Source organism: Miniopterus schreibersii, assembly GCF_964146895.1.
Source record: "Miniopterus schreibersii genome assembly, chromosome: 13".
In the NCBI taxonomy this organism is placed as follows: domain Eukaryota; kingdom Metazoa; phylum Chordata; class Mammalia; order Chiroptera; family Miniopteridae; genus Miniopterus; species Miniopterus schreibersii.
Window position 1 is genome coordinate 35100586 of NC_138113.1, and position 27771 is coordinate 35128356.

A 27771-nucleotide genomic window follows, 5' to 3' on the forward strand; every position below is an offset into this window, starting at 1 on the left:
CGGGCACTTGAGCTTGGCCTTGGAGTGATGGGTAGAATTTCTACAAGCAGAAGTGGGGGCACAACCCAGGGCATGTAGGATGCTGGGAATGGGGCACCCAGAGGGTCAGGATGGGGGTGGGCCTGGGACCTAGACCATGAAGACTGAGTTCTGTGCTTCTCTCATGCCCTAGAGAAGGGTGAACTACAGGGTTCTTTTCTTCCTTTAATTCAAACAGATGTTTTGAGTGCCTACTATGTGCTAGGCATAGTTGCAGGCATGAGAAAATAGACAGCATCCATAACTTGCATTTTTATTGCATTGTCAACATTTGCAAAGAGATGTAGGAGGTATGACTTTGTCTTATCCTCACAAACACAGAGAGATTGAATGAGTTGCCAAAGTTCTCTCTCTAATGAGCGGCAGCTGCTCATATTCCAGGGACAAACCACTCTACTGAGCAACAGACTCTTAGTCCTAGCTGCCTAGTGAGTATCTCCACGGGGACATCTGGAAAGACTCGCCCTCTTCTTCCCCCTGTATTACTTTGCTAGGGCCACCAGAAGAGTGGCTTACACAACAGAAATGTACTGTCCCGGAGGCTAGAAGTCAGAGATCGAGGTGTCGGCAGGGCTGCTTCCTTCTGAGGGCTGTGAGAAAGAACCTGTCCCATGTCCCTAGCTCCTCTGGTGGTCTGCTGGCAGTCTTTGGCATTCTTGGCTTGTAGACCTATTACCTTGATCTCTGCGTTCATCTTCACACCGTGGTGTCCCCGTGTGTTTGTGTTGATATCTGCCCCACCCCTTTAAGGACGCTAGTCATGTTGGATTAGGACCCACCCTAACAATTTCATTTTGATTATCTCTGTAAAGACCCTATCTCCAAACAACCTAACTTGTTTTGAGGACACAATTCAACCCATAGCCCCCCCCCCCATATTCCATTGCTGATTGAATGGAACCTTTGTTTCCCAGGTCCCTCGTCTCCAGGCCATTCCTTCATTCCTTCACCAGCTGGTATGGTGGCCCAGAATTGCCTGGACCAGGTGAGGCTGGATGCCATGAGTCCATCCCAGATGGCCCGGCTGCCAAGAAGGTTGCACAGGATCTCCTCCATTGACCTCTGGAAGATGGTGGGGGAGGGCCAGGTTGTATAAACCAGGGGGGCTGCTGGAAGAGGTGCAACAAACGCCTGAATCACTGGTGCTTCGAGATGTCAATTCTTGCATCATGGAGGTTAGAGAAACAACTGAGGCAGTCAGCGTATTTGGGAAGCAGGTGCAATAGCCAGAGGCACAGAGAGGAAAGGGCCTGAGTCGGGAAGCTGTGGTAGAGATGGAAAGAGGGTGGTGGGGAGCGGCAAACATTTGGGAACAGATGGGAACAGAGTGGATTGGACTGGAGAACAGGTTGTGTGGGGGGAGTCGGGCCTGGGAGAAGGGTGGTGAGGCCAAAGAGAGGCCCAGAGGGGAAGAACAGCCCCCACGGGGAAGTGAGGCTGTTTTAGACGCACAAAGCTCGGTAGATTCTTAAGTCCAGAGCTCAGGAGACAGGCAGGACCTTAAAACAAGCTTTCAGAGACCTGAGTGGATTAGACTTCCTTAGGAAAGCCAGCAGTAGGTGTGGAGGCTCTGCAGAAGCCTGGTCACCAACCAAACCCTGGAGAAAAACTGTGTAGAGGGAGTTGAGGGAGAGAATTGAGAATGAGGCCGAGAAGGGCCCAAGAGGCAGGGGGAGAAGCAGGCGAGAAAGGTGCTCCTGAGACCAAGGTGGTGAGAGGAGGTCAACGGCACCAACTGTCCCTTTACACGAGCAAATTGTGACATGAGCTGGTTATGCTCCGGTCAGAAAGAAACTGCAGACACGCCTCTCTCATCTTTTAACTGTTTATTGTATAATATAAAACTACAAAAGTAAGACTGCTCATTTCCATGTACATTTAATCTGTCCAATTGTTTAGATTACAGCCCAAACCTACATGTGAATACAGCCATCTGGGTTCCGATGTAACGTCTGTAATATTGCATAGAAAAGGCACAGCTCTCAGGTCTGTGGGGGAAAGGTTACGCCTCCTTTTTAGACAAAATCCTTCCTCAAAAACCATGCACCAAACATGTCACTATGTACATCTTTTTCCAAAAATCTTAGTTGTTTGCTTGTATGGACTGCACTTCTCTTCCAAACTTGTTATCCCCAAAAGATGTCCAAAAATTTTATTGGCTTTGTCTGCAATAGCATTAGTTCCTGGCTAATTTTCAAGAAACATTTAGATTCATTCTTAGAAGCACTGAAAACAACTGTACACAAGCAGGACACATACACCTCGCTGTCGTCAGCAATTACAGGAAGTTAACCATTTACAGCCGGAACAGGTTAAATACGTTCTGGTCGATATTTTCATAAAACGTATAAAGGCCCAATTTGTAACAGCAAGGTTTTTAAATTAAGACAATTCATATAGAGAATATCAATCGCTGCACAAAGTAGAGTCAGTTTTTTTTTTTTTAAACACCTGTCATTTAAGAAGGCTGCCCTGTGGTATTCATAATTGTTTACCGCAAAGGTGGTTAATAAATTTAAGTTTTAAAAATGATCGGTAAGTTGATACTTTGGCTCTTGGAGCTTATTTATGTAAGAAATTTTCCTTGATTGACCTCAGGGCAGTTGGGACACTCCAAGGGGCTATGGCAATAAAAAGCTCAATTGATAAAGACACTCGAGGTGTAGCGGAGGCTCTGGCTAGTTCTCACCTTTTGGTGGGAGCAAGGGTGTCCGTGTGGTTGCCCCTTCTGTCAGAAAGAGAAAGTGCTACTAAAAAACATTTAAAAACATCAACCCTTTTGATGCTTGATTTTCTTAAAAATTTGGAGGTATTTAAACATTCCTCATCCATACCTTTTGCATATTTCAAATAGACCCATATTAGAGAAGAGAGTAAAAGTGAATGTGGACTGTGCATACGATGAGAAGACCCAGGGGCCTGGCTCGGACCCCCTTTTAATACAGATTGACATTCCTACAAGAGAATACATTCCTACCATACATTCTGCACATGTTACGATCCAGATGTTGTTAGAGCTCCACAGTAAAATAAATATATTTACACAGAAAAAAGGAATAAATAACTTATGAAAAAAAATCACTTCAAATTCAAAGCTCTTAGTATTCTGCTCTCATCTTGTCACTTCATTGCACATCACTGTCAATAGTTGTCCTCTCCCAGCCCCACCCAGCATGTCTTTCTCGTAAAGGCACCTCAAACTGCCTGCCGGACTCTGAATGCCACGCCATGTCCTTGACCCAGGGGAAGGCACTGCGGCCGGGCGGCACCTGGAAGCACGTCCCGCACTCAGACAGGGACGTGACCCCACGCAGGCTCCCGTTCTTCCCTGTTGGGACATCACTTTGGAAAAGTAAGACACAAAGATAACCCGAACACTTGATGGTTTTGTTCTTTTTAAAATGGGCCGCTACCGTCCCGTGCCTTCCTCAGAAGACCTTGGGTATCAGGAATGCACGGCAAGGGTGTCCAGAGTTAACAAGCACGTATTTGCCTGCTGTTGGGTTTGTGTTTTGTTTTGATTTTGAAGCCCAGCCTTACAAATACGAAAGAGTCAGAGAACCACGTTTGGGCAACACTTCGCTTGTGCTTATTTGAACTGTTGCCCAACATATGGGATTTGTTTAAACACAAGATTTGCTAATCCAACCAAAGTACAGTTGTTCTAAGTTACTGTAAATCAGTTTTTAACAATGGCAAATCAACCGCCTCACCCTGCTATTGTTCGGAATATCGACACTACTGTGCGTGTGCACATCTGTACAAGTGTGCAGCAGCGGAGGGCCTCCCGGGTCCTCCGGTTATCGAAGGCATGGCGGCCGGGCCGACTTGTTCTCCACGGAGAAAGGAAGCTCTTAAAACGGACAGGCGCAGCGGCGCTGGAAGCATTTACAACCCCCCTAACTATATATGGTCCCTGGTCCTAGCAAAGGAAATGACACATGTGTAGCAGTACAAGGTGTCCCGGTGGAGGCTGCTTGTAGGAGAACAAGAGCAATTTGATCTGCCTCTCGCTGCTCTACTGAGCTGATAATTAGCCTTTAAAAACACATTCAGGTTGGGGTGCAGGGGGGGAGGGGGGTGTCAGGGGAGTAAATTAGAATGTAGAAAGATTTAATCATACCATACACGATGAATCTTTTGATTAGATGAGCAGTTCCTTCATCACAAATGTATTTGTTTTGCCATGTGCATTACAAAAATAAAACTATCTATGGCTTGTTTAAAGTGCCATTTTATAAAGCTGTCTTTTTTAATTGGCCAGAAAGACTCAATTTTATCCATGGCAAGAAGTGAGCAGAATTGGTGACTGAATATTGACAAATGACTAAACAACAAAGACAACAACAACACAAATCCCATAATTTAAAAATTCTTAAATAAATATAAAAGTTATTCCTAAAGAAGCCATCTGCATTTCAACAATATAGGATGTAACCAGCGAAAGTACCATTGGAAGAAAGAAACAACTTAAAGGAAAAGGCCATAAACAATTTCGGCAACAAGCATGATACATTGCAAACATTTTAAAATTAAATGTACACCGTTAGGAATAAAAAGCTACTTCTCAAGTGTCCTGGTTGGGGGTGCAGGGCGGCAAGGGGGAAGGAGAAACATGCATAGAAAGTCCTGCCTGTGTATTTGGGTAAAACAGCCATGTAAAGGGTAGTTAATGCAGTTGATTCAAGAAAGCAACCAGATTGGAAGCTGTGACATAATGGGACCAACTCCAGGTTCAAGAGCCACGGTTGTTTCAAGAGTGCATCCCAGGCTGGCCCGAGGTGAGCCGAGCTCACTGTGGTGATCATGAAGATACCATTTTCAGCACTTAGCAACAGAGGGAAAGAAAGCTCTAGGGAAAGGAAGCTGGAAAAGACAAATGGGCAACATGATAGATGCCTTCTGGGGGAGATTCTTTTTTTCTTTAGGAGCCCTAAGCATTGCAAAAGGGTTTATTTAGTTCCAAGAAGAGGTTGGTTGCTTTTCATAAAATTTTGTTCACATGTAAAATTTCAGGTCATCATAAAAATTATGCCAAAAGGGAAAGATCTGGGTTTTCGTTAAAAAATAAATAAATAAAAACAATTCAAAGCGCAAAGTTGGCATAAATACAGTGAATACTCGGTAGTCTTCTCCTCAAGAGAGGGAGCTAAAGAGAACCATCACTTAAACCCCAAGCTCCATGGCCACCTCCCGCCAACTGCTTAATGCAAGTTTGATGAGCAGACGTGGCTCTGGCTTTGGAAGTCACAGTGCTGGCGGGTGTTCATGCCAGGAGGTCGGTGCTTGTGAAATTTGGGTGTGATATCGCCTGGCCCTTCCTTAAAGCGCTGTGTGTGTGTGTGTGTGTGTGTGTGTCTGCATCTGGGGACGTCAACTGCGGATTGATTTGATCCAATTTTCTCTTTGCACCAAACACATATAAAACATTACAACGCTATAAAAGTACAAGTGCAACTTGTACATCTGAAGTTTGCAGGAACTATGTGAGCAAATCCTATCAAAATAGCTATCTCATATGTATAAACAGCATTTGTTTTTAGAAAAACAATATCATAAACTGCAGAATCTGTACAAAAATATAAAATAAATTTGGGCAGCAGTTTCTAAACAGCCATGTAAATGCAACACTTACGAGGAGTTAATGCCTCTAAAAAGGCTGAATTGCCAAGTCAACCTATACAGGGCGAAAATGCCAGAAAAGGTACTGAGATTATCTAAATAATATATATATATATGTATATATATATATACTTTTTCTTTACCTCTTGCAATAAAACTTATAGAAAAAATAGACAAATATGCACATGCAATTTACAGCTTTCCCAACTTATTCCTTGTGCTTCACTTGAACTGTTTATTTTTGCCATTCGATATAGCAACATTGTCTTCAAATGTACTCTTTCCTATTCCAGGGTAGGAGGTCTCTGAGGAACCACTCAAAAAAGCGTATTAAAAGTGGTCATACTTGGATGAAGGCACTCCAACTCTGCTCAAAGCAAAAACTAGTGTGATCCTTTTGTAAAACGTTCGTTTTCTCTGAAAAAAGGCAAGCAAGGGTGCATGCACAGTGCGGAGAGCTGTCGGGGGGCGCGGGGACACTCGCAGGGTCTGGGCGGGCACAGTCGCGGGGTCCCCGGGATTAGGACCCCACCAGCACCTCCATGATGTGGTCCAGCTCGGTGAGGTCCATTTTGAAAGGCTGACTCGGGGCGACGGGCTGGCTGCTGTAGGGGGCGAGGGTCTTGAGGAGGTCGTCGGCTGACACCGGGGCCATCTTCGAGGCTGTCCCGGACGCGGAGGTGCAGGGGTCAAAATCATACATCGACGTGTCGATGTCGGCAAACAGGATGTCGTCCAGGGTCAGGTCCGTCAGAAACCCCGTGGACGTGGTGATTTCAAAATTCCCGGGCAGAGAGTCCATCAGTTTGGGGTCGTCGGGGCGACCCTCTTGCAGCCCCTCGGGTTTCGGGGCGCCCGACTCGCTGGCGCCCCCTTTCGAGCTGTCAGTCGCTGCCACTGCGGCCTCTGTGGAGGTAGATGTGGGACAGAGCTCCTCGATCTCGTCCAAGGCCGAGGAGAAGCTGTCCTTCTCCGGAGGGAGGGCTGGAGGGGAGAGTTTGGTGGGGGCCGCGGGCTGCACGGCGGGGGAAGTGCAAAAAGTGTCATCGTCGTCCTCGAGCAGCGAGGCGGGGGTGAGGCAGGCCTCCAGGGGCGCAGCGCTGGCCAGGTCCCCGGGGTGCGCGGGCGCGGGCGCGCTGAAGGCGGGCGGCGCCTCCCGGTAGCTGTCGCCCAGCGCGTCGCCGGGCTGCGGGGAGGGGGCGAACACCGGCCGCAGGCTGCCTTCCTGCTTGAGCTCCTCCTGGATGCGCCGCAGCATGTTGTTGATCAGCACGGTCTTCTGCAAGCTGGGCTCTGTGAGGGGCCGGTGGTTGTAGAGCTTCATAAGGGAAATGTTGAAGATAGTCTGGCGCTGTAAGGTGTAAGACACCTTGGATGGACCGTCGGAGGGAGACAGGATTTTGCCTTCCAGCCCATCTTCATGCTCATCAAACTTCCGTTTTCCTCCTTTACCCAACATATATCTGCAAAGGGGAGAGGAAGGCCATGGCATTAATCACAGGGACGCTGACTGCTACCGTAAAAAGGACGCTGGTTCTGAGGTCAGACGGAGGTGGACTTGTGCTAGTTCCTTGCCCGGGCTTTGTTAGAACAGATGGGTTAATTGGGGGAAGATTTCTTAGAATAAGAGAACTGGGGGGGGGGGGAATCTACTTTTGTATGCCCGTGGAGCAATTTTTATCACTCTGTAGTCTGGTGAATGTATTTCTTGGGAAATGTGTATGACCCAGACAAGTTCAACGTTACCATGGAAACCATGATTTTGACTTTCTCAGCTCCTGCGCTTGCCTAACATTGCCATGCAGGTTCAGTTTTCCTCCCCCAAACGGATTTATTTTTAAAGCCCAAGAAAACACTTAGGATGCTATGACCTAGACAGATAAAGGTGTCATGGGTTACAGCTTGAACACATCTTGAATGATTAAAAGAACCAACTTGGAGAAGAGGGGCCGTGTACAATTTGGGTAGAACTGTGTGTGCTTTCCAAACGCCTTTTCCTTCCTCATTATGCATAGAGCCTTTCTGTCTGTTTGGTGACACGTGGTGAAGCACTTGGCCTGTGGTAAATGACCACAGTGATTGCGCTGCCACCGCTTTTCAGTCTAGAATCAAATGGAGGAATGTGGGTTTCCCAGCCCAAGTTTTTCCACGGCTCAATTTCACTGCACACAGTTAGGTCTGAATGCAACTGGACTAATTGGAAAGTAATTTGCTCTGATTATAAGCATTGCTGTTTGGGTACTTGAGACATTTCTTAACAAAATACTTACTGTGACTCCAGAGATATATATGTATTTCAAAGAAACACCAATCTCCTATCTCAGACCATGAGCATTTGGGAATGGGTTAGATTTTAGCTCCTGCCCTCTGCCCACCTTGCCTGACCCTCCCAGCGTAGGCCGAGGCACCGCCTCCCCTGCCCTGGCCTCCGTCAAGACACCTTCAGCCAGCCGCACCTTCTGAACAGTGGTCCTTTCTCTCATCTAAACAGAACAATAGCAAGTCCATTGGCCTTTGCCTCATAAACCTTACTTTCTAACTACTTAATCAAGAAAGTTATCCTTATGTCACCCAGACAGGGAGACGTGGCTCTAATTACACCAAGCCCGTGCTTGCTCTCTCACCCTCCCTACAACACTTACCCATGGACACGTGGTAACTCTCTCCTCATGCCACTCACTCTTTCTGATATCTTCATGTACAAGCAAGAGCTTTGTAGCTATTCAGTTTTTCTTCTAAAGGTGGCTTGCCTTTTACTGCATTGTTTCAGCTGATTTGGATGGCACCTCATTCAAGCCCTTACTAACTTATTCTGCATCTGTGCTATCTTGGGCACTCTGCCAGGCAGTGGGTCCCTCAGAGGAATAAAGCCTGGTCTTCAAGGAGCTGAATAATTTCTCCTATACCTCATTATCATTTTGAATGATGAGTCTCATCCTAGAGGAGTACGGCTAACCATAATAAAACTGCACAGAAACTCCTTCCAGCACTTTGTTAAAGAAGGCCATGCTGCCCCTTGAGGCGGGCAGATAGGCAGGTGGTCACAGAGCCTGGCACACAAGTCCCACTTGGGGTGACTACCTTCCTGTGCCGCAGTCTCCAGGAGAGAAAGACAAAGACAGTTGCAACTCAATGTCAGAATCAGCTCAAGAATTTGTTAATGCTCATAAAAATGTGGAGCTACTTATGTGAAACACTTTCCTACATTTTATAAACATTAAGAAAATGGCTGTCAGTCACTAGAACCAAAGACCAGTCCCATAATGAACTGTTCCCCAAGGCCAGGAAGGTAAGATAGTAACCACTTGCTTATCTAAAACCTCACGTGACAGAAACATTTCCTACTGTTTATACAGTTGTATATATACTTTGCATAGAACATTTCCTCTCTAAAGTATCTGTGCCCATTCAAACTTGAGTGTGAATCAGAGAGGAAGTGATTTCGTTTCACATTACAAAACACTTTATGCCTTTAGAAGTGTTACCGGACAATTGTGTTTTGAAACAGATAACTGGATTCAAAATTATACTATTTGTATTTGCTTACAATTTAAGCATCTAAGTATTTCCAGAGAAATCCCGCTTTTGCCAAAGAGCTTAGTGCATTTAATTCTCATATAAAGCTGTTAGATGATCTGTGTTATATATTATAATGTGATCAGACCCAAGACATTTAAACATGTAACAGAGTATATAGATGCATGCATGCACCAGAGTGAAAGGCTGGCCTCTCTAACCCCATCTTGTTCAAGCCTGTTTTGCTCCCATGGCCTTCAGGCTAATAGCATCTGCTTAGTCTTGCATATGGACATGCTAATCATTAGAGGAATCCTGCTTGTGGCCTGAGTTTTACAAAAACAGTGCCTCACCAGGAGGTGCCTCTCCCAAGGAGATAAGGGAATGGTTCATCAAAGATTTGCAGGAACCTCCTGACCGGACTCACATCAACTAGGGTCAACAGACTAAGCACAATCTTCCTCAGACCCTTGCTGGCACCCAGATGTCTTCGGTGGTCAGTCACCTCTTGCCCCTCCCACCTTCCCTTCCCTTGACATAAAAAAAGCCTGAGCTCTGTACTTTCTTAAGATGGATTTGAGGAACCAATAGGTCTCTCATCTTTCTTGGTTGGCAACTTCCCAATCAATAAACCTTTCCTTACTCCAAACTCTGACTTTTGAGATGTGGCCTTTTGAAGCACCAGGCATACAGATTTTGGACCCGTAACATACACATATACTCTAAAACAGTGTTTCCCACAGTGTGGTCCATAGATGGTGCCGGTCTGTGAACTGTTCCTGGTCCATGATGAGATACGTAGAGATACTGTATTATTTAGATACTTTTATAGTAAATTTAAGAGTACCTGTATGTCTGTAAATCCAATTTAAAAAATGAGGATTCTATTTTTACATCTTTATATTTCATTTCTCTAGCAATTATTTTCACTGTGTTTTACTAAAGTATTAGTCTTTGAGGGAGAAATAAACCAAACAAGATGGTTCTTCATCACAGCAACTTTTAGAAACACTGTCCTAAAATGTAAACCAAATACATAAGTAAAAACAAACTAGTAAGTGCATCACCACTTTGAATTTTACTGGCTTTCTTGAGGAAGGTAACACTTAGGTAAGACTTTTCCTTTTCTTTTAGTCATTGATATAGAACTACCTTTTAACGACTTGTTGCCAGGATAAATAACAGGATTTTCTCAATAACTCACATTTCTCTAGAAATAATCACTGAATCTATGGAACTCAGATATTTACAAAGCATGCAGCACTACAGGCATTTAGCAGAACTCCCATAGCTGAAGAGATGCTTTCAGGGAGATTTCAACGTGAGAAGCACCTAATTTCCAATTAGAATGTCCATCTGGTCATAGCTGGGTGGTGACCCCAATGATTTAGGAAAAGCCTCATCAGACGTTTGGAATGCAGTCTGGATGGGGAAGGAGGAGAGCCCCTGTAAGCAAAATCTGTGAGCAGGGATAGACAGACAAATAGAATCTTGGACGCTTTTCAAATGTGTAAATAAGGACCCATGACAGAATGTGTCTCCAAGCAGGTTTGCCTTCATTTCTCTATTTCTTTTTATGAGGCAAAACTGGCTTCACACACCCAGTAAGATTGCAAAATACACGCAATCATGATGTGTAATCCTATTTCTATCTTCATGATGTGTAATCCTATTTCTATCTCAATTTTTATAGAAAGGAATAAAATGCAACATCATAAGACCTAGTCCACATTTTTACTTAAAAATTAAAATGAATTTTAAGAAAGTTACAGTTTGCCCAAAGTTTGCTTAACACTATTTAGAATCAAAATCACGTCCTCCCACTGACTGTTTGGGAGGAGGCCTCCAGCTCGGAGCAGGAGGGCGAGTGAGAGCTCCGGCTGGAGCTGTATGAAGACCACCTCCTCGGCGCGGGCACAATTCAAACGGGAAAAGACAAGCCTCTCAAGCACCTGAGGGCAAGAAGCCAGGCGGCTCCTCCGGGCGGAGCTGGGCGGCGGAAGCCGGAGTGGCCAGCTCCGCGGAGCCTCTTCCCCCAGGCTCTCCACCGAAACAATAGCCCTTTAAGCAGACTATTGGAGAGGCACGTGACCTTTTAAAAGGCCTCGCTGGCTGCAGCTAGAAGAGAAGCAGTAGCTGGAGCTCATTAAGGGCTTCCAGGGAACACGAGGAAGGGGGTGTTGTGCTGTTCCTGTCTGAAAGGCCCCGGGCCCTGGAGTTCACCGAGAGGAGGGGCTCGTGACAAGCCCGGTTTCTAGGCCACCCTGAGGCGTGACACCCCACATTGTCTCCTGCCCCAAGCCCATGCTTTCTACCCAGTCTCTCAAAGACCCAAAGGGACCCTGAGCTTCAGGGCTGGTTAGAGACCCCCAAGTGGAGGAGGGAGGCCAGTGCTCCCTCCCTTTTCTGCCCACGCGAAGGGGCCTAAAGCTAACCACAGGCACTCTTCCACTGAATATTCAGTGGCTCTTAAATGAAAGGTTTGAGATAAGACACCCTTCCCTTATCCAATAAATTTGTTAAAAATGAATTCCTAGTATTCAATTTTTCTTAACATAAGTTTTAGCAGCTATTAACGACAGCAAACAAAGTTTTGAAAATACAGAACAAAACTCACAGGAGGCAATATAAATGAAAGCTTCTCTTTCAAAGTTTTCCATGAAGTTTAATACTGAATAAAACTCCATATACCAAACCTGGCTTTCCATTGGGCAGCTTTCAGTCAGGGGGACCCAGCTGCCCTCAAAAGCTATGATACCCTTGGGCAGATGATCACAAAACTAGTAAATGTCACTAGAAGATGCCTCAGAAGAAAAAACGATGGGGAAACAGGAGATGGTATTACCTGACTGGGGGGGAGGGGGTTGCACTTCAAGATTTTGAGTGACTCCCATAGTAAGGAATCTGAGAGATGATTTTGGAGTGGGGTGATTAGGAGAGACTGCTGGAGACTTTTGAGACTTTTATTTAAGGTGGGATTGTCTCTCAATGTCTGTGTCCCACCCCAGCCAGTAAGCCCAGGAGGGCACAGCCTGTCTGTTTCGTTTACCTCTGTATCCTCAGGACAGGGCAGCCCCTGACACACAAAAGATGCCCCCTAAGCAGTCACTGAATAGGTGGTAAATAGAAAGTGAGAAAAGAGGGACAGTCAGAGTGGAACTGCAAACAAAGACAGAGATGTGTGTGTCTTTGGCCCTGACTATGAATTGGGTAAGGGAGGGAGGGTGTGAGAAGGCAGAGGTGACAGCTGCACAGGTGGACCTGGCTAAGGAAATTCCCTGGGACCCGGGGCACAGAGGGTGGGCAGGGAGGCTCTGCTCAGAAGGCTCTCCTGTGAACGCCTCCCTTGAGTTCTGGAATCTGGGTGAGCATCAGACTCACCTGGAGGGCATGTTAACACAGAAGGCTGCCCTCCACCCCAAGATTCTCATTCGGCAGGTCTGGTGTGGGGCCCAAGAATCTGCATTTCCAACAAGTTTCCAGGTGATGCTGGTCTGGGGATCTCACTTCGAGCCAGGACTTCCTTTTCCCCCCATCTGGCCATTTCATGTTTAAGCCTGAGAATATCTTTACTCAATTAAACGAGTCTGAAGGTCTTCCCTATTCGTGTCTAAGCAGGTAAGGAAAAAAAGAGCAAACAGCATTTCTGTGATGATCTTTGAGTGAATGAATGGCAGTGAGGCCTTATGCCCAAGGCCCAAAAAGGAACTGAAATAGTAACTATGTATTAAAAGGGTAACATTTCACAGCTTTTACATTTTTAAGGCTTTAAAGAAAAAAAAATGCAAATATGAAAAAAAGCGATCAAAAAAGTTCTCTAATTCAATGTTTTAAAACTACGTATTTAAGCTATGCCTTTAAAAAAAATTTTTAAACCCCTCTCCTTTAATGTTATTTGGACTGTCAAATGTCATAATTTTAAAATTAAAAATGTTAAATCTACTTGTGCAAACCACCCTTCTGTCAGCCCTACTAACAACAACAAAACCCATTGCTCTAACCTGCAGGCTCACCATAGCCCTTGGTGGCCACTAGTGCTTCCTAGAGGCCCAGAGCCTGCTGGCCACTGACTGACAGGCTGCTGCAGGGCACGGTACCATCACCGCTGGGGCTTGTGGGAGGCCTGACTGGGGAGCCCGCCTCAGCCCACCACCAGGACTGCCTTTCTGACTTTGACTCTCTGCTGGTCCCCCAAAATATTGCATTATGCTTTAACTTAACTCATCCCAAACAATAGTCATTACTCCAGACAGAAGGAACCCCCCCACCATCTCATCCTACTCAGTATCCGGGAATTAATGCTACAAAAGGTCTTTAAAGGGGGTTAAAATAATCGATAGCTTGGCCCCAATTTCTGAAGGGAGAAAATGATTGGCAAAGGTGGGACTGACCACATGGTCAAAACGACAGCAAAGCCCAGCTGGGCGTGGCTCAGCGGTTGAGCATCGACCTAGGATCCAGGCGATCGGGGTTCGATTTCCGGTCAAGGCACATGCCCGGGTTGCGGGCTTGATCAATGACTCTCTCATCATTGATGTTTCTATCTCTCCCTCTCCTTTCCTCTCTCTGAAATCAATAAAGATATATTAAAAAAAAAAAAAAAAGGCAGCAAAAAGGGAGGTACCTGGCCCTGTGCATGGGGAAGGTATGGGAATGGCTCCCAGCTCAGCACCACCCAGATGGAGGGATGCTTGTTGACACAGGCTGGGCAATGGGGGATCCCAGAAGCCATGACTTGGAAGCACCTCGAGGCTCAACTGGTTCCTACCTTGTGCGTATTTTCAAGAGCTTGTTCCAACCTCCTTTTGGGCTAGTAAATAACAACTAGAAATCTAGTGTTTTCCCTTCTCAGGAGGGAAGCAGACTTCACTATTAAGTGACATGTTGTTTTAAAAGTCAGCTAACAAGCCCAGCCGGGCATGGCTCAGCGGCTGAACGCCGACCTAGGATCCAGGTGATCGGGTTCGATTCCTGGTCAGGGCACATGCCCAGGTTGTGGGCTCGATCCCCAGTCGGGGGCGTGCAGGAGGCAGCTGATCAATGACTCTCTCATCACTGATGTTTCTATATCTCTCTCTCCCTCTCCTTTCCTCTCTCTGAAATCAATAAAGATATATTTAAAAAATAAAAAATAAAAGTCAGCTAACAAGGCAGAACTAAGCTGTGGTATCTGCAGTCAGGGAAGGGTAGTAACCAGTGGGGCACATGGCTTCTGGGCACGTAGCTTCACCTGGGTGGTGAAGACAGTGGTGTTTGCTTTGGGATAAGTCACTGGCCTGTACACTTAGGATTTGTATGCTATACTTAAAAACAAAACAACTTTTTAAACACTAGTTAATAGCTCTCAAGAAAAAGGTTCCTAATTCAAAAGGGAGCTTTAAGAAGCCACATCCCTAATCTCTTCTACTCCACTGTCCAATGTGACCACAAGTGTGACCACGGGTTGCTGACGAGTCCAGAAAGGCCAATGCCAACCCTGCTAATCATAGAAAGGAGGCACGTACAGCAGTGCCAACAACTGGGAACAATGGCTTGTCCTGATGGATCTACCTCCTTTGAAGACAGAAGCTAAGAAGTGACGAGTGTCTTCAAAGAGGCCAGCAGAGGCTATTTCCTGACTCTGACATCCTGTGTCGCCAAAACCCAAAGTCCTTTAAGTGGAAACACATTCTTTCCGTTTCTTTCAGGGGTAGTGGCAGAAGAAAGGAGGGCCCCTGGCAAAATTATTTTGTATGTGACAGACTTCCAAGACCAAGAGAGAGGCTGGCCAGAAATGGTTTTGAGACAACTTCTGAAACAGAATATTCTCATTTCTCCTCTCCTCACGCCACACAGTCGCCTTAAGGTGTGTTTTCGATCCTGCTTTAGAGGTGGTCCAAATATCAAGCCTCTTGTTCCTGACAAAAGACACCTACCGCCCACCAGCCACCGTGGAACTCTGAGAAATGGTTCTAACCTTGGGTTGTCACACAGCAACTCCCAGGCCGGAGGAAACGCAGATCCTACTTCAAGGGGGGGGGGGGGGGTGTGGCAGGTTTGCTTACACAACTTCCTACACTATTAGAATACTATACTTTAAAAAACACACCTGACTCAGAAATCTGATAATGTCTATGCTTTTAGCACTCCCCCGCCCCCCCCCCCCAAGTAACAACAAAACACACCAGGAGAACGTGAAGGCCACACCAAAAGGACAGGGTAGGGGTGGAGCTGGCAGATCAGAGAGGAAGCTGAGAGAGACAGGCCAATCCTCCGAGGGTTTGCCATCCAAGGGTGTGTAATGCTGTGTGTGGCAAGCTCAGGAGCAGTGATAGTCCCCCCAAGTGTCTGGGTGGCAATTTGGTGGGCAGCCAGGAGGAAGGGGGGATGGGGACCAGCACTCCCAAAGGCTGCCTTCAGACTCCAAAGTGACTGCCTCCGGCCCAAGGGAATGGCAGACACAGGGGCAAATTTTCACTGTGGGGAAAGCCTCTCATTACTTACAGACAGGGGTAGGGGCTCCCAGAAGACAAGGGACGTCAGTAACCAAACTCCTAAAGCGGCCCGGATTGGAAAGCCTTTTCCCCCCTAAACCGGAGCTCATCCAGGATGAGGTCCCTGCAGTAACATCCATACTAATTGGTAAGTAAGACAAAGCCTTCCCTAACAAATCGGCAATGTCATTATGAAGCCAGTCGCCAGCCCGGCCAGTTGGGCGCGCCGGGCGCTATCCGCGGCTGTAACCCGACACCGCGGCGCGCAGCGCCCCCGCCTCGCCCGGGGGCTCGGGCCGCGGGCACCGCACCGCTGCTGCTCATTAATCGCCAGACAATGCCTTTCGAAGACCGACGGGAACAATCCTCTTTGCTTTCCCGACAGCATCTCAAAGCCTGGAGATAAACCGAAATTCGTCCAGGAAGTCAACCTTTAAGTGAATTAAAAAACAAACAAGAAACTTAACTTATTTGGGGAAGTCTTCTAACGTGCACGTTTTAAGACACTAGCTTCCCCCGCTCAGGATTTTTACGCACTTGTATTAGGTAGAGGACAGTGTCTGACACTATTTGTTTGTTTAATATAATCTGTTCTCTTGAAAAAAGAAAAAAAAAATGTACAGCTTGACAACTAACTGCATTTTAGTAGGCAAAATAGAGTCAAATTCTGGGAGGTAATGTTTCAAGTAAATATCTCTTTGGAACAAATTATAGCCTGGTTAATAAACATCTGGAAAGAAAAATGGGCGTTTTAGTGTGTAACTGTTAAGTAGTATAAAATGTTTCTAATATCCTGTCTTATTGGTTCCTCCAACAGCTGGGAATTTTAGGTTTTAAACCTAACTCATATGAAGCCAGGGACACCAGTCATCTTCTCCTAAAGGCAGCGGAAATGCTAACAATTCTTTTATTTTACCTAAGGATTCTGCTTAAAGCGCCACACACTTAAAGTAAAAGACTGGGCAGAATTGTACAGCTTCTGAACTTAAGGTTAACAAAAACATACTCAATATGATACGACGGTGCTTGGAATTTGCTTTAAAATACTCTAGAAAAAAAAAAACCCTGAGTGTGCAGATGACACAAGACTGACAAAATGTTGCTAACTGTTGATGCTGGGTAATGAGTACAAGGAGATGCATTGTGCTTTTCTCTTCACTTTTGAGTATGTTTGGAATTTTCCGTAATAAAAGGTTTAAAAAATACAACCCACCAATACATATTTTTAATATTCTATAAATTAAAAAACCAAGTAGGCATAATAAATTACGTAGACTCTCACCAAGGACTATTTTCTTAACTTGGTAGATTATTTTACACAGAAGAAAACTATTAATGCTCTATGCAGTAAACAAGCATGCCCAGTAGGAGTCGGAGCTCCCTCCAGCCCCGAAAGACAGCACTCCACGTCCAGCCACAGGGGGGCGCAGCACAGCAACAAGGCACTCCTGAAGTCTGCCCATCCACAGCAATTTCTACCTACAGATCTCTCAGAGTACACACATTTCCAAGATTGTTCCCAAATTCCAGTCTCTGCAGGACACTGCTAAGCAAGCCAAGAGTCTTGCCAAGGCCAAACTAAATTATATTATGCTATGGTTCAAATTCTGGAAATACTGTATGTAGAAAGGCTGTTGCCTGCACATAAGAAACACTGACGTTTCAAAAACCATGGTTAAAATTCCAGGAGGATTTCTGAAGTGAGCACACACACGCACACAATACCAACCATACAAACCCATGTGATAGGATGTGAACTTACAGAAGCCGACAGTTCTGAATTTCCACTGAGAGTACTAAAAGTAGAGTCCCAACCCCACAATGAGTCTCAAGGTAAGCACTAAGAATTTTACTAGTTATAGAAAAGCTTTCAATAATCCCATCGCTTCTTAATATCAGGAAATTACATGCTGAACAGATACAGCAGTTACTTGGGAAAACTTCATAAAGGATATCGGGGAGGAGTCACTTAATTATAAAAATGCAACACAGTTAACCTTAGAGAGAGAATGGAGCAAGATATTATATAACTACTTGCCAGAATTCTTCCTATTCAAATTACAAACTTAGGTTCTATGATGTATGTTCAGTAATAATGTTCATCAGAGTTGAACTATTATCACCAATATTTCCATTTGAAACTTGGTAAATATGAAATTATATTTTTATAAATAATATATTATAATCATTTAAATTATAATACTACTTCATACTAACTTGATGTCAGAAATACATGTTTAGCTGAATCTAAAGCCTCATTAACATTAAGGAAAGGAACTCTTAGATTTGAATTTCTTTCCCTTAAGATTATGTGCCTGTAAAGCTTAGCCAGCCTCACCCCACCCCCATTCTTATGCATAATGAAAATATTTTTTTTCTCCTGTATTTATATTATAATTGCTTGGATGGGATTCTGGTTTCATCCCTCTCGTAGCATCTTTTCCCCAAAGATACCTTGTTTTTCCCCTCACATTAGAGACCTTTAATAAACAATGTCAAGGGGGAAAAAGGCTTAAGGCAGAAGCCAAATAAATGCTCTGCCAAAAGTATGTGACAATTCTGATGTTGTTTTTTGTTTTTGTTTTTTTTTAAAAAGAGAACTATCAGATATATAACACAGTCACACTAAAACAGGTAAATGTAATTTGTTAGAATAAATCTGTGAAAAGTAAAATTGCACATTAGTTCAAACAAAAAGTTTCCTTTTAGATTTTGTTAAACTACTGCCCATGAGTAAAACAAATAAAAACTAAGTATGCTACATCAGGAAGTATTTTCATGGAAGTGCTTCTTAAAGGTTATGATTAGTGTTTAATTTTCTTTGCTTTCAAAGTTGGAATGCTGTATTACTGTGAAAAATCACTTAAAAGAGGACATGCTGGAAAATAGTCCTCACAAACACAGAAAATACTTCATTCTTTTAACTTCCACATGCAGTCTAAAGAAGAAAACCAGAGAAATGTTATTTCTTTCTTTACTTACTGAATGAATCTAAGCATTGTATTATATGGTCTAAGCCTGAATTCCTTAAAAGAAAATTATCAAATTTCTACAATATGACCTATGAGTATAAAAACAGGCATGTAAAGGGGAGGAAATAACTAGTCTACTATGTAAATATCTGTCCCATGTAAGCAACATACATATTCCGAATGTTTAGTTACTTCTATGAATTAGGCAGGCTAGTGATAAGGTTTTACATTGACAACTGGAACTTTGTATCATATACTTGAACAACTCACAAAGCAGAAAAAGAAAATGAGGATACAAACTAAACTCTAGGGCAGTGAGTGATATCTTGTAAATGTGGCAGCCATTCATTTTTATTTACTTTGGGGCTATTCTGAGATCAAATGTATTTCTTCCAGAGGAATGCAGTATATTGATAATTAATGACCCACAGAACTTTATACAAAGTCATTTAGTCAAATACAATAAAAAATACAATCAGAGTACTACACTGAAAGTAATAGATGTTAATTTCTTAGGAAGCTACCTCTTAATACTTCAACTTCAAGGATCTTCAATGATCTTTCAGGAGGGGTGGCCTCCAACCTACCCCACTTGCCCCCTAAACATTCCAATTCATCCGGCCTATCTTACTTAGGAATCTGCATTTTGAATTTGTAAACCAATTACTGTTAAGACAGCAATCATCACGGGGTGAAATCTACTTTATATTTCTGGAGATGGTAAAAATACTTTCAAAAAAAGTAATCTGTTTTAAAAACTGTTCAGAAAAGATCACCCGGTCCATGGCAAGCAGAGAGGCAGCGCAGAAACTTCTTCAGCCGCGGACTACAGGGCTCAAATTCCACTGCCAGCTCGCTTCTCTATGACAGCAGGGAAGACACAGAAGTACACACACACATGGAGGTTCCCTCCTCAAAAACGGGAAGAAATCTGAAGAGCAAATCTGTATCATGTATTATTATTAAATGGGATAACCACTCCGGGGGTGTAGATCGGTCTAAAACAGTTGCCACCTCACTATCTCGTTAGTGTGGTGAGAATTTTATGCAAACCTGTTCTGGAGTAGAGATGACCTTGGGACTTTCAGATTCCCCGAGTTTAACTTGGGCAACCCTTCTAAACACCAGGGTGGGGTACTCCAGCAGGCCTGCCCGAAGCCTAAGGAGCTGGTGTGGAATGATAAGCCGCCAGCCAGGAGAGGAGAGCAAGGGGCTAAAGGTTGATCTGCAGAGACTGACGTTTCAGTATTTAAATTTTCACCACAGCATATTCAAGTAGAACTTTTTAATTTTGTTCAACAGGTTCACATAGCCCACTATAAATGTGTGTGTGTGTGTATATAAAATGTCCTTAAGAACCAGAATCCATTCCCTATGTGAAACTCCTCAGAAACACACACGCCCCCCCATGAAAGTTTTTAAAGAAAGAAAAGCTTAGAATTAAACAGTAACTCTGCAAAGCTACAGGTTTTTTGCATAGAGGCAAAAAGATAGTAATACAGACATGAATTTGTTCTAACGATTTAGGTTTGCTGCTACCTGAAGTTACTAGAGAAACAAAGCTGCCTTTGGGCACCTAAAACTAGTCAGACCTGCTGTAGCAGTTGCACAGTCGGCTCCAGATCTGTCCTGCACTCTCCTCCCTCCAGCCCCCACCCCACGCATCCGCATAGCTCACTCCACTCGGGGCGGCGCCGGGCCGGCACGCTCACCCCTCGGTCCGCTGTCCCTGCTCAGAGGCAGGCCCAGCACTGGGCACACGGCGTGCAAGTGTGAGAGGAGGCCAGACAAGAGAGCGGCAGATGCCAGCTCCATTTGGAACTGAAAGCTGCAATGGGTGCAGAACACAGCTTATGTGATACCAAATTTTTAAAATAGATCGATCAAATTGTGGTGCTTGCTTCAGCGACACCTGGCAGGTACTTTCAATTAAGTCCAGAAGAGGGACAGAGGATCTCCACAGGAGACACACGAGGCTTTCCAGCCTTAGGGGCCCTCAGACCACAAGGAGAGCAGAATTTCCAAAAGGCAGTTTGCACCGCCTGTATGTGGTGCTTGTTAGGAATCATGTTTTCAAAGATATTGCGTTTTTATTTTTCAATTTTTATTTCAAAGAAAATTTTTAGGCAGCCAAGCATGCTTTGGCTGTCTCATGATCTTCAAGAAAAAAGAAAGAAAAATAAAAACAAGGCATCTATTTATTACCCAGAACAGCAATGTTGTCTTATTGGCCTGACATATGCCATTCACAGATTCATACAAAGAATGAACTGCCACACAGTGCTCGTGGAGAAAGACACCGCTCCGCACAATGAGTGATGGGCGCTCCAGGGGACGGTTCTGTTCACAGGGCTTCCCAGCATCTGCGCAGAGGGCAGGAGTTTGCCTTCAATACCAACTGCACCGGCCATTGGGGACAACACTTTCTCTTAAAAAGACACGCCAACTTTGGTTAGTAGCCGGTTCTTTCAAGAATATTAAAACTAAATTAAAGATCCACACACTTGAGCAGGAGTCCCAGCTTGTGGGTTTCTGTGAATTGTTTAAGGAATGTTTATTAACAATGGGTAGAAAATACAGGACTTGAGCATACGCAGTGGCTGCATTTTTAGATTTTCATGTTCTGCTGGTCAGCAGTGATTAATGGATAGACCTAGGGTGGTGGCTTTTCCCCTTATGGCGAGGCCATTTTTACATAAAACTGGAGCTTGCCCTGTGGTGCATTTAGTCTACACCTGATCTTTGGGACTCAGTAATCGGACAGAAAGTCAGTCTCTCTCTTCATTGCCAACTATAGCTATTTCCTATAGGATATGCCATAACAGTAAATATAAAATTTCTGTAGCAGTGAAGTTTTAAAAAATTCTACAAGTAATTAAAGTTTGCACTCTTAAACACCATATTTATCTATACATAGTTTAATCGTATGTAATATTGACAGCAGTCTTGATTTTTCTGATATTAATGAAATAGAAGGTAAAGAAGCGTCATGCTTTTACTAGTGTCCTTGAACAAGAAGCTACAGCAAAAACCAAACCAACCACCTTTAAGAGCTTCTATGTAGCTTTTACCCTCCTTAGCTGTTAAAGTGAAAAAGGCTTTGGCTGAGGGTAAACTTTTAGCATAAGTTGATACTGATAATTTGTTATCTGCTACTTGGTTTATTGACAGAAAAACATCTTTACGTGTTTGTATGTGTATCTTCAACCTCCCCTTCCACCTTTTGATCTGTTTTGTGTATGGGTACACGTTTGTAAAGCCGTGTTGTAACTTATTCTGCCACTGGGTCGCTGTTTAAAACAGTGGATGCCAAAAGCTATCAGTTGCTACACAAATTTGAGTGAGTTTTAAATATCATAATATATGCTATTTTACTATTGCTCATTGTTAATAATCAGTGCAAGGTAACTGGGTAAAAGTTATACTTTAGCTTCTGAATGAAATAAAAAAGCTTTCAAGGGGGGCAATTCGGCAAATAGGAGTCCAAAGATTTTCTGAATCTGAGTTAATATCCTTCTGTCAGTTCTTAAAGGGGAACAAGCTTGAGCAGCTGTTACCTAAGAAGCTGTGACACTTGCCTGACAATAAAACTGTTCCCTAGGACACCTCTTGTCTACATTTGATCAGTATTATAAAATGGGAGTCCTGTCTTTCCTACCTGTTGTAATAGACCAAGGAACAGAGCTGAGTGTTTAAAACAAACAAATAAACAAACAAAAAGGGTGTCAAATCCATTTCATAAGATTTCTCATCTGAGAGCAACGTGATTATACACATTTTAATTAGGAGCAGGGGAAAGAAGTAAAAATTATTTTAAAGGGTGCCAAACTTGATGAACAACATAAACAACTTTAACATACAGTACCTCTAAGTAAATCGATGAAGCAAAAGGAAAACTTGCTAACATTTCTCTCACCTTTTTTTTTTTTTTTTTAAATTCAACAAAGACATTGATAAAATGAACAGGAAAGCAGAGATCCATGAACAAGCTATTCTTGCTCCTGCCAGAAGCTGGGATCTCAGGATGGGTATTTTCATCCTCACAGCACACCCTAGCACACTCAAATCAGAATAGACTGCTATAAAAAGGGGGAGGAATGGGAGGAGCTCTTGGGGTGAGACATGCCTTCTGGTTAGCTGAGCAACTTGCCCCCCCACCCCCACCCCCATCAGCAAAACAACCCAGAGGCTCTCAGGTGGACTGTCCTCCAGGGGTTGAGTGGAGCCAAGAGCCCACTTCACTCTTGTTAGAGACTAGTCCCTAATTATAAAAGGCTACTTTGAACACTTAAGGCCTCAGGGATCCTATTGGCTACTACAACTTCTAGGTTCTTTACACACATTATAGACATTTCTTAACATATATTGGGAAATCAAAAAGCATGTTTCATGAACAAAGCTTGAAAACACTGACGTACTATCTTCCTTAAGACCAACTGGGGCTGCTCAATTCGATTCAAATAAAAACTGCTATAGTCTGAGTCTGATATCTCACCCTGCTGATCGCCCTTCCCCATTCAGTGCCTGTAAAAACTTACTTTCCACCTCCTGAAACATCCGGAAACTACCCAGTGTTAAAGCAAAAACTTATTCTAAGAGAAACTGTACCTAATCTTTTCGTGAAATTTAAGACTAAACTCAGAACTCTATTCCCATCTCAATCTATTACTCTTACTTCTGCTAAAGGTAAGATAACTAATGACCGAGGAAAAACATAAGAACAATTTATGGTTTTCTTTCCAAGCAATGGCTCTCTTACAGCACCCTCTGTCTTAATGGTACAAAGTCCAGGGCTTGGGACAGCTGGCTCCCCTCCACCCCCTCCCTTTCAGTCATAGGCGGTCACCACCAAGATGACTTGTAGATTTCTAACTTAAAAACCAATGAGGCATTAAGTTTAATATGCATGTATGTTCAAAATCAATTCACTTGCGCACGGGCGAAAGGAGGGTGGAGAGGGCTGTTTTTAGGCTAAAAACACAGAAAAACTCACAGAAACACACCAGAGCAAGTTGGATGCAAACCCGGGCACAAGAACTCAAAAGTGAAGCAGCCTTCGCGGCAGCAATCCGAGTCTTAAAAAAATAAAAAAAAGTCTCGCACGTTCACAACAACACAACCGCCACCACACGCACACACATCCCAGCTGCAAAAGCGACAGCTCCCAGCTCGCTCGGCCTCGCCGCGGGGCTCCGGTGGCTCCCGACCCCCTCCTGACCCCGGTGCGCGGCCGCCCGTCCCCTGCCCTTCCCCCAGCAGATCTGCCCTCGCAGGCTGGGGGTCCCGGCGCCCGCCGCGGGCGTCCAAGGGCGCGGGGCCGGCCGGCAGCCGGGGGCAGCTCTCCTCCGGTACCTGCTCCAGCCCAGGTCCCCCTCGCGGCGGCTCCGCGACCCTCGCGGCCGCCCGGGGCCCTCCGCCGCCCTCTAGGCTTTCCCGGCCCTCGGCCGGGTCCCAACGCCGCCCCCCACCCCCTGGGACCCCAGGGCATCGGAGGCTCCCCTCCGGCCCCGCGCCGGGAGAACTTACCACATGCAGCTCCACCTGGGAACTAACGCATCGGGAGGGGGTTGTGCCCACTCCTCAAGCTAGTCCCGCTCCATGCGGAGCGCCCAGCGCCGGGGGCCCGAGGGTGGCGCCGGGGAGCGGGCAGCAGGCGAGACTGAAGCTAAGGCTCCGCCGTCCTCCGCCGGGGCGCCCGGAACATTATACAATGGTGGAGGCGGCGGCGGCGGGCGGCGGAGGAGGAAGCGGGAGGCGGGCGGAGGGGGCGCCGCGACCGAGCGAGCGGCAGCTCGTGCTCCAGCACTCGCCGTGCAGGAGTGACGTGCGGCCCGCGAGCCTCCCGCGAGCTCCGGCCCCGGGCTCGGCAGGCCCCGCCCCCGCGCCGGCCCCGCCCCCGGCCGGCCCCGCCCCCTCCCCCGGCGGTCCCGGGAGGCGCGATAAATGCCGAGCGGGGCCCCGGCCGCCAGAGGAGCAGGAAGGAGCAGGCGGCGCGGGCGGAGCTCGGGGGACGCCGGGTGGCAGCGCCGCCCGCGGCTCCCCTCCGACCGGCGCGCCCTTTATTTTCTGTTAAGGCTTAAAGAGGAGAGGAGAGGAGAGGAAAAGAGGCACCCCGGCCAGGGGGCCGCTACTCACCACCAATACCCCCCCACACACACACCCTAGAAAACACTCATTCAAATGCCGGAACGGGAGTGACAAAGGCGGCCGCGAGCGCGGCGCGCGCACAGCCCGCAGAGCCGGGCGACCGCAAATATGACAAGCATCTGAGCTATTCGGCAACTTGGGGCCGGTCAGCTGGGCGGGCAGGGTCCCGCGGGGGGGGAGGGGGCAAAAACCCGACCCCGAGGTGCGGCGTCCACGCTGCCACGAGCGTTCGAGACGGCGGTGCGGGGAGGGCACCGGCGGCAGCGCCCGCCGCCGGGACACACGCCCCGACGCCCCCGTCTGAGGACTCACGAGTGACCCGCGAAGATACCCCAAAGGCAGGATGGGGGCTCCAGCGGGAGCCGGGGAGAGAAAATGCCCTTGCGCGTGGCGGCCTCGGCCCAGCGTTGGAAGTGGGTCACCGAGTCCACAGCACTTTCCGAGCAGGACGCGCGGCGCCGAGCTGCGGCCTCGCTGCCAGCTGCGCCGCGGGCGGACCCGCGCCTCGGGATGCCAGGCTGGGAGACGCGGGTACCGGAGGCTCGGTCCTCCGCCCACAGGGGTCATGCTGCTGGCCTCTTCCTCTCCTTACCAAAGCCGCTGCTCTGAGCTCCTCACAGTTAGCAGGGACATTTATACTAGTCGAGAGAGGTGGTGTGTATGCCGAAAGGATGACAAAAGCGCTGGGGAAAGAGAGGCAGCTCCCATAGAAAATAAAAATAAAAATTTATTTAAAAAAATTACATGAGCGTTCAGTGCAAAAACGTTACAAAAAGTAATTCGGGCACCTTAAAATTTTGGCTGCCACCCCAATCAATATCTCAGATCACTTCCGCGTTTAATGGTCCACTATGCCAGTTATATTTAAGGATAATAAAGCTTTAGCACCTAACATAAAGGTGATTATAAGTCATTAACATCAAGACCAGTTTAGATCTATTGGAACTGTTCTGTAATGATTTGTTATCAATCAAATTGATGGTCTTATTGAAATTGAACCTGGACTTAAAATGTTGGTAGAGGAGACAGTGTTTGTTGTTTCATCTTTAAGGGGAATGGGAAAGGTTTTTACTGGACCCTCAGTATAATTAAAACCTTATACAGATTTTTCTTTAAGTATAACCAATGCCAAAAAGCTAATTATTCGTGGATATCTTTGGAAAGTCTCATTATAATGGTGTTCCAAATTACACATCATGGAAGGAGTGCTCAGGGCCCTCTGCAGGTCCTGCTCAGTTTGTGCCTGGGTGGCACAGCATTCAAACATTTTGCTGGGAAGCCAAGATATTTTTCATTTCCAGAGTTCTGCCTTTTAGAGACAACACTAACTACTAACAGTTTCCTAACCACCCACTCACTTATACTTTCAGTGCTCACTTTAAGGAAAAGCCATTGAAATAGAAGCTTCAATAATCTCTTCCTGCGTTATCTTTGTAGCAGAGGCCAGAGGCTCTGTTGAATTTAAAACTAATTTAAACTGTTACTCATGAATTGAAGTTAGCAGCAAGTTAAGAGTTGCAGAATTTTTTGTGACATGGGTTTTTGCTAGCAAATGGATTCCAAAATGCAGTATTCCTGTACAAAAGAACTAAGATCAAAGTGACAATTTCTGTGTCTCTAGAGTGGACACGTGATTCTGATAAAGCCTGTGTTCTGTACGTGCTCAGTAAAGGTTTGAGTTCTTAGGAAGCAACCTGAGTTTTGGGGTGAAATGGTTTTCACCTTTCCACATTTTTGAAGGTTGTAATAATATCCCATCAGTGCATATGTTATAAATGAGACCCACTTCCCCCCACCTTTTAGATCTGGCATCTTTCACCAAAAAGTCAAAGCATGAAGTGGCAGCTTCAACAGCGGCTGATGGGGTCCAACACCAGGTGGTTAACCAACTCCTGCCCCAGGCTCAGTCCCCACAGGCTGGCCCTAGGAATCCAAATCCAAGAGAGCAAGGAAAAGCCCTCCCAGAACTTTTGAAGTCAACTCCCTTCAGTATACAATGGCATGATTTTTAAAAATTGCTTATTCCTAGCGAATGAACAAGAAATGTTCAGTGAACATGAAAGTGTCATTTTCACTCTTTCACTTTTTGGGACATTTAAAAGCCCATTTAAAATAATCCTGCTGTCAGGATTTAGAGTTTTGAGTTTCTCCCTCTCACTTGCACCTATAAGAAATTAGGCCAGTCATCCACATTTAACTACCAGGAACATACCTGTTTAGGGAGAAAGAAACATTGCTTTTCTAAGTATAGAATTGTGATGATAATTTTTAAAAATACTTCATGAGTTTAATTTCAGAGGTACTTCTCAACATTGCTTTGTAGTTCTGGGTACTAGTTTGCACTTCACTGCTCCTCTTGAAAGTTTCTGTGCCTTCACATCTTGCAAACTACTTGACTACTGCACTAACTGAAGGCCACTTTTAGCACTTAATTAGCATGCACGAAAGAAATGACACAAGGACAAGCGGGTTATATAAACTGAGAAACAAAGACCTGAAAACAGTTTTCAAACTTTAATTTTTCTTTTGCCTTTATAATATTTTATCTTTCTGGTTCCACATGAAACACTGGTAATAATCACCCACATACATTCCTTGGAAATAGTGGTCTTATGGCCAAAAAAAAAGGGGGGAGGGTAAACATTTCAGTTATTAAACACATTGTATACAGCTGGCTGTGCTACAAAGCCTTTTCATGGGAAATACAGAGATCCTAACTGAAGGTGGACTTCTCTTTCACCGATAACTGAAAACTGTCAAGGAATCTTCAAAATAAAGTCCTGGAAGTCACATCACCTGATTATCAAGGAGTTGATACAGGATACGATGACTTGGAAAACTAAATACTCTCACAAAGATAGCACAGACAGGTTTGGTACTTTTCACCCACTAGCAAGTAAACTCATTTACTTCTGCAAACTCTTCTTCACCTCTCGTCCGCCTGCTTTTGTCAGTTTTTCCCCTGCTTCTCCCTGAAGTCACGTTTCACACAGAACTTCAGC

The 27771-nt window shown here is 45.4% G+C and overlaps 1 protein-coding gene across 3 annotated transcripts in view; it reads right to left on the bottom strand.

The window, feature by feature from the left end:
- Positions 1–1850: 1850 nt before the first annotated feature.
- SERTAD2 (SERTA domain containing 2) overlaps positions 1851–27771 on the bottom strand; it is a 111914-nt gene continuing 85993 nt past the window's right edge. The window contains exons 1-2 of one of the 3 annotated variants that reach the window (XM_081156837.1): positions 24149–24440; positions 1851–7124 (exon numbers count right to left, since the gene is read on the bottom strand). In XM_081156837.1, coding sequence (XP_081012963.1) covers positions 6182–7120 — 939 coding nt within the window. In that variant the 5' untranslated portion in view covers positions 7121–7124; positions 24149–24440 and the 3' untranslated portion in view covers positions 1851–6181. Of the gene's footprint in view, positions 7125–15660; positions 15729–24148; positions 24441–27771 lie in introns of those variants that run through there. The other 2 variants (XM_081156839.1, XM_081156838.1) reach the window with 2 other exon arrangements.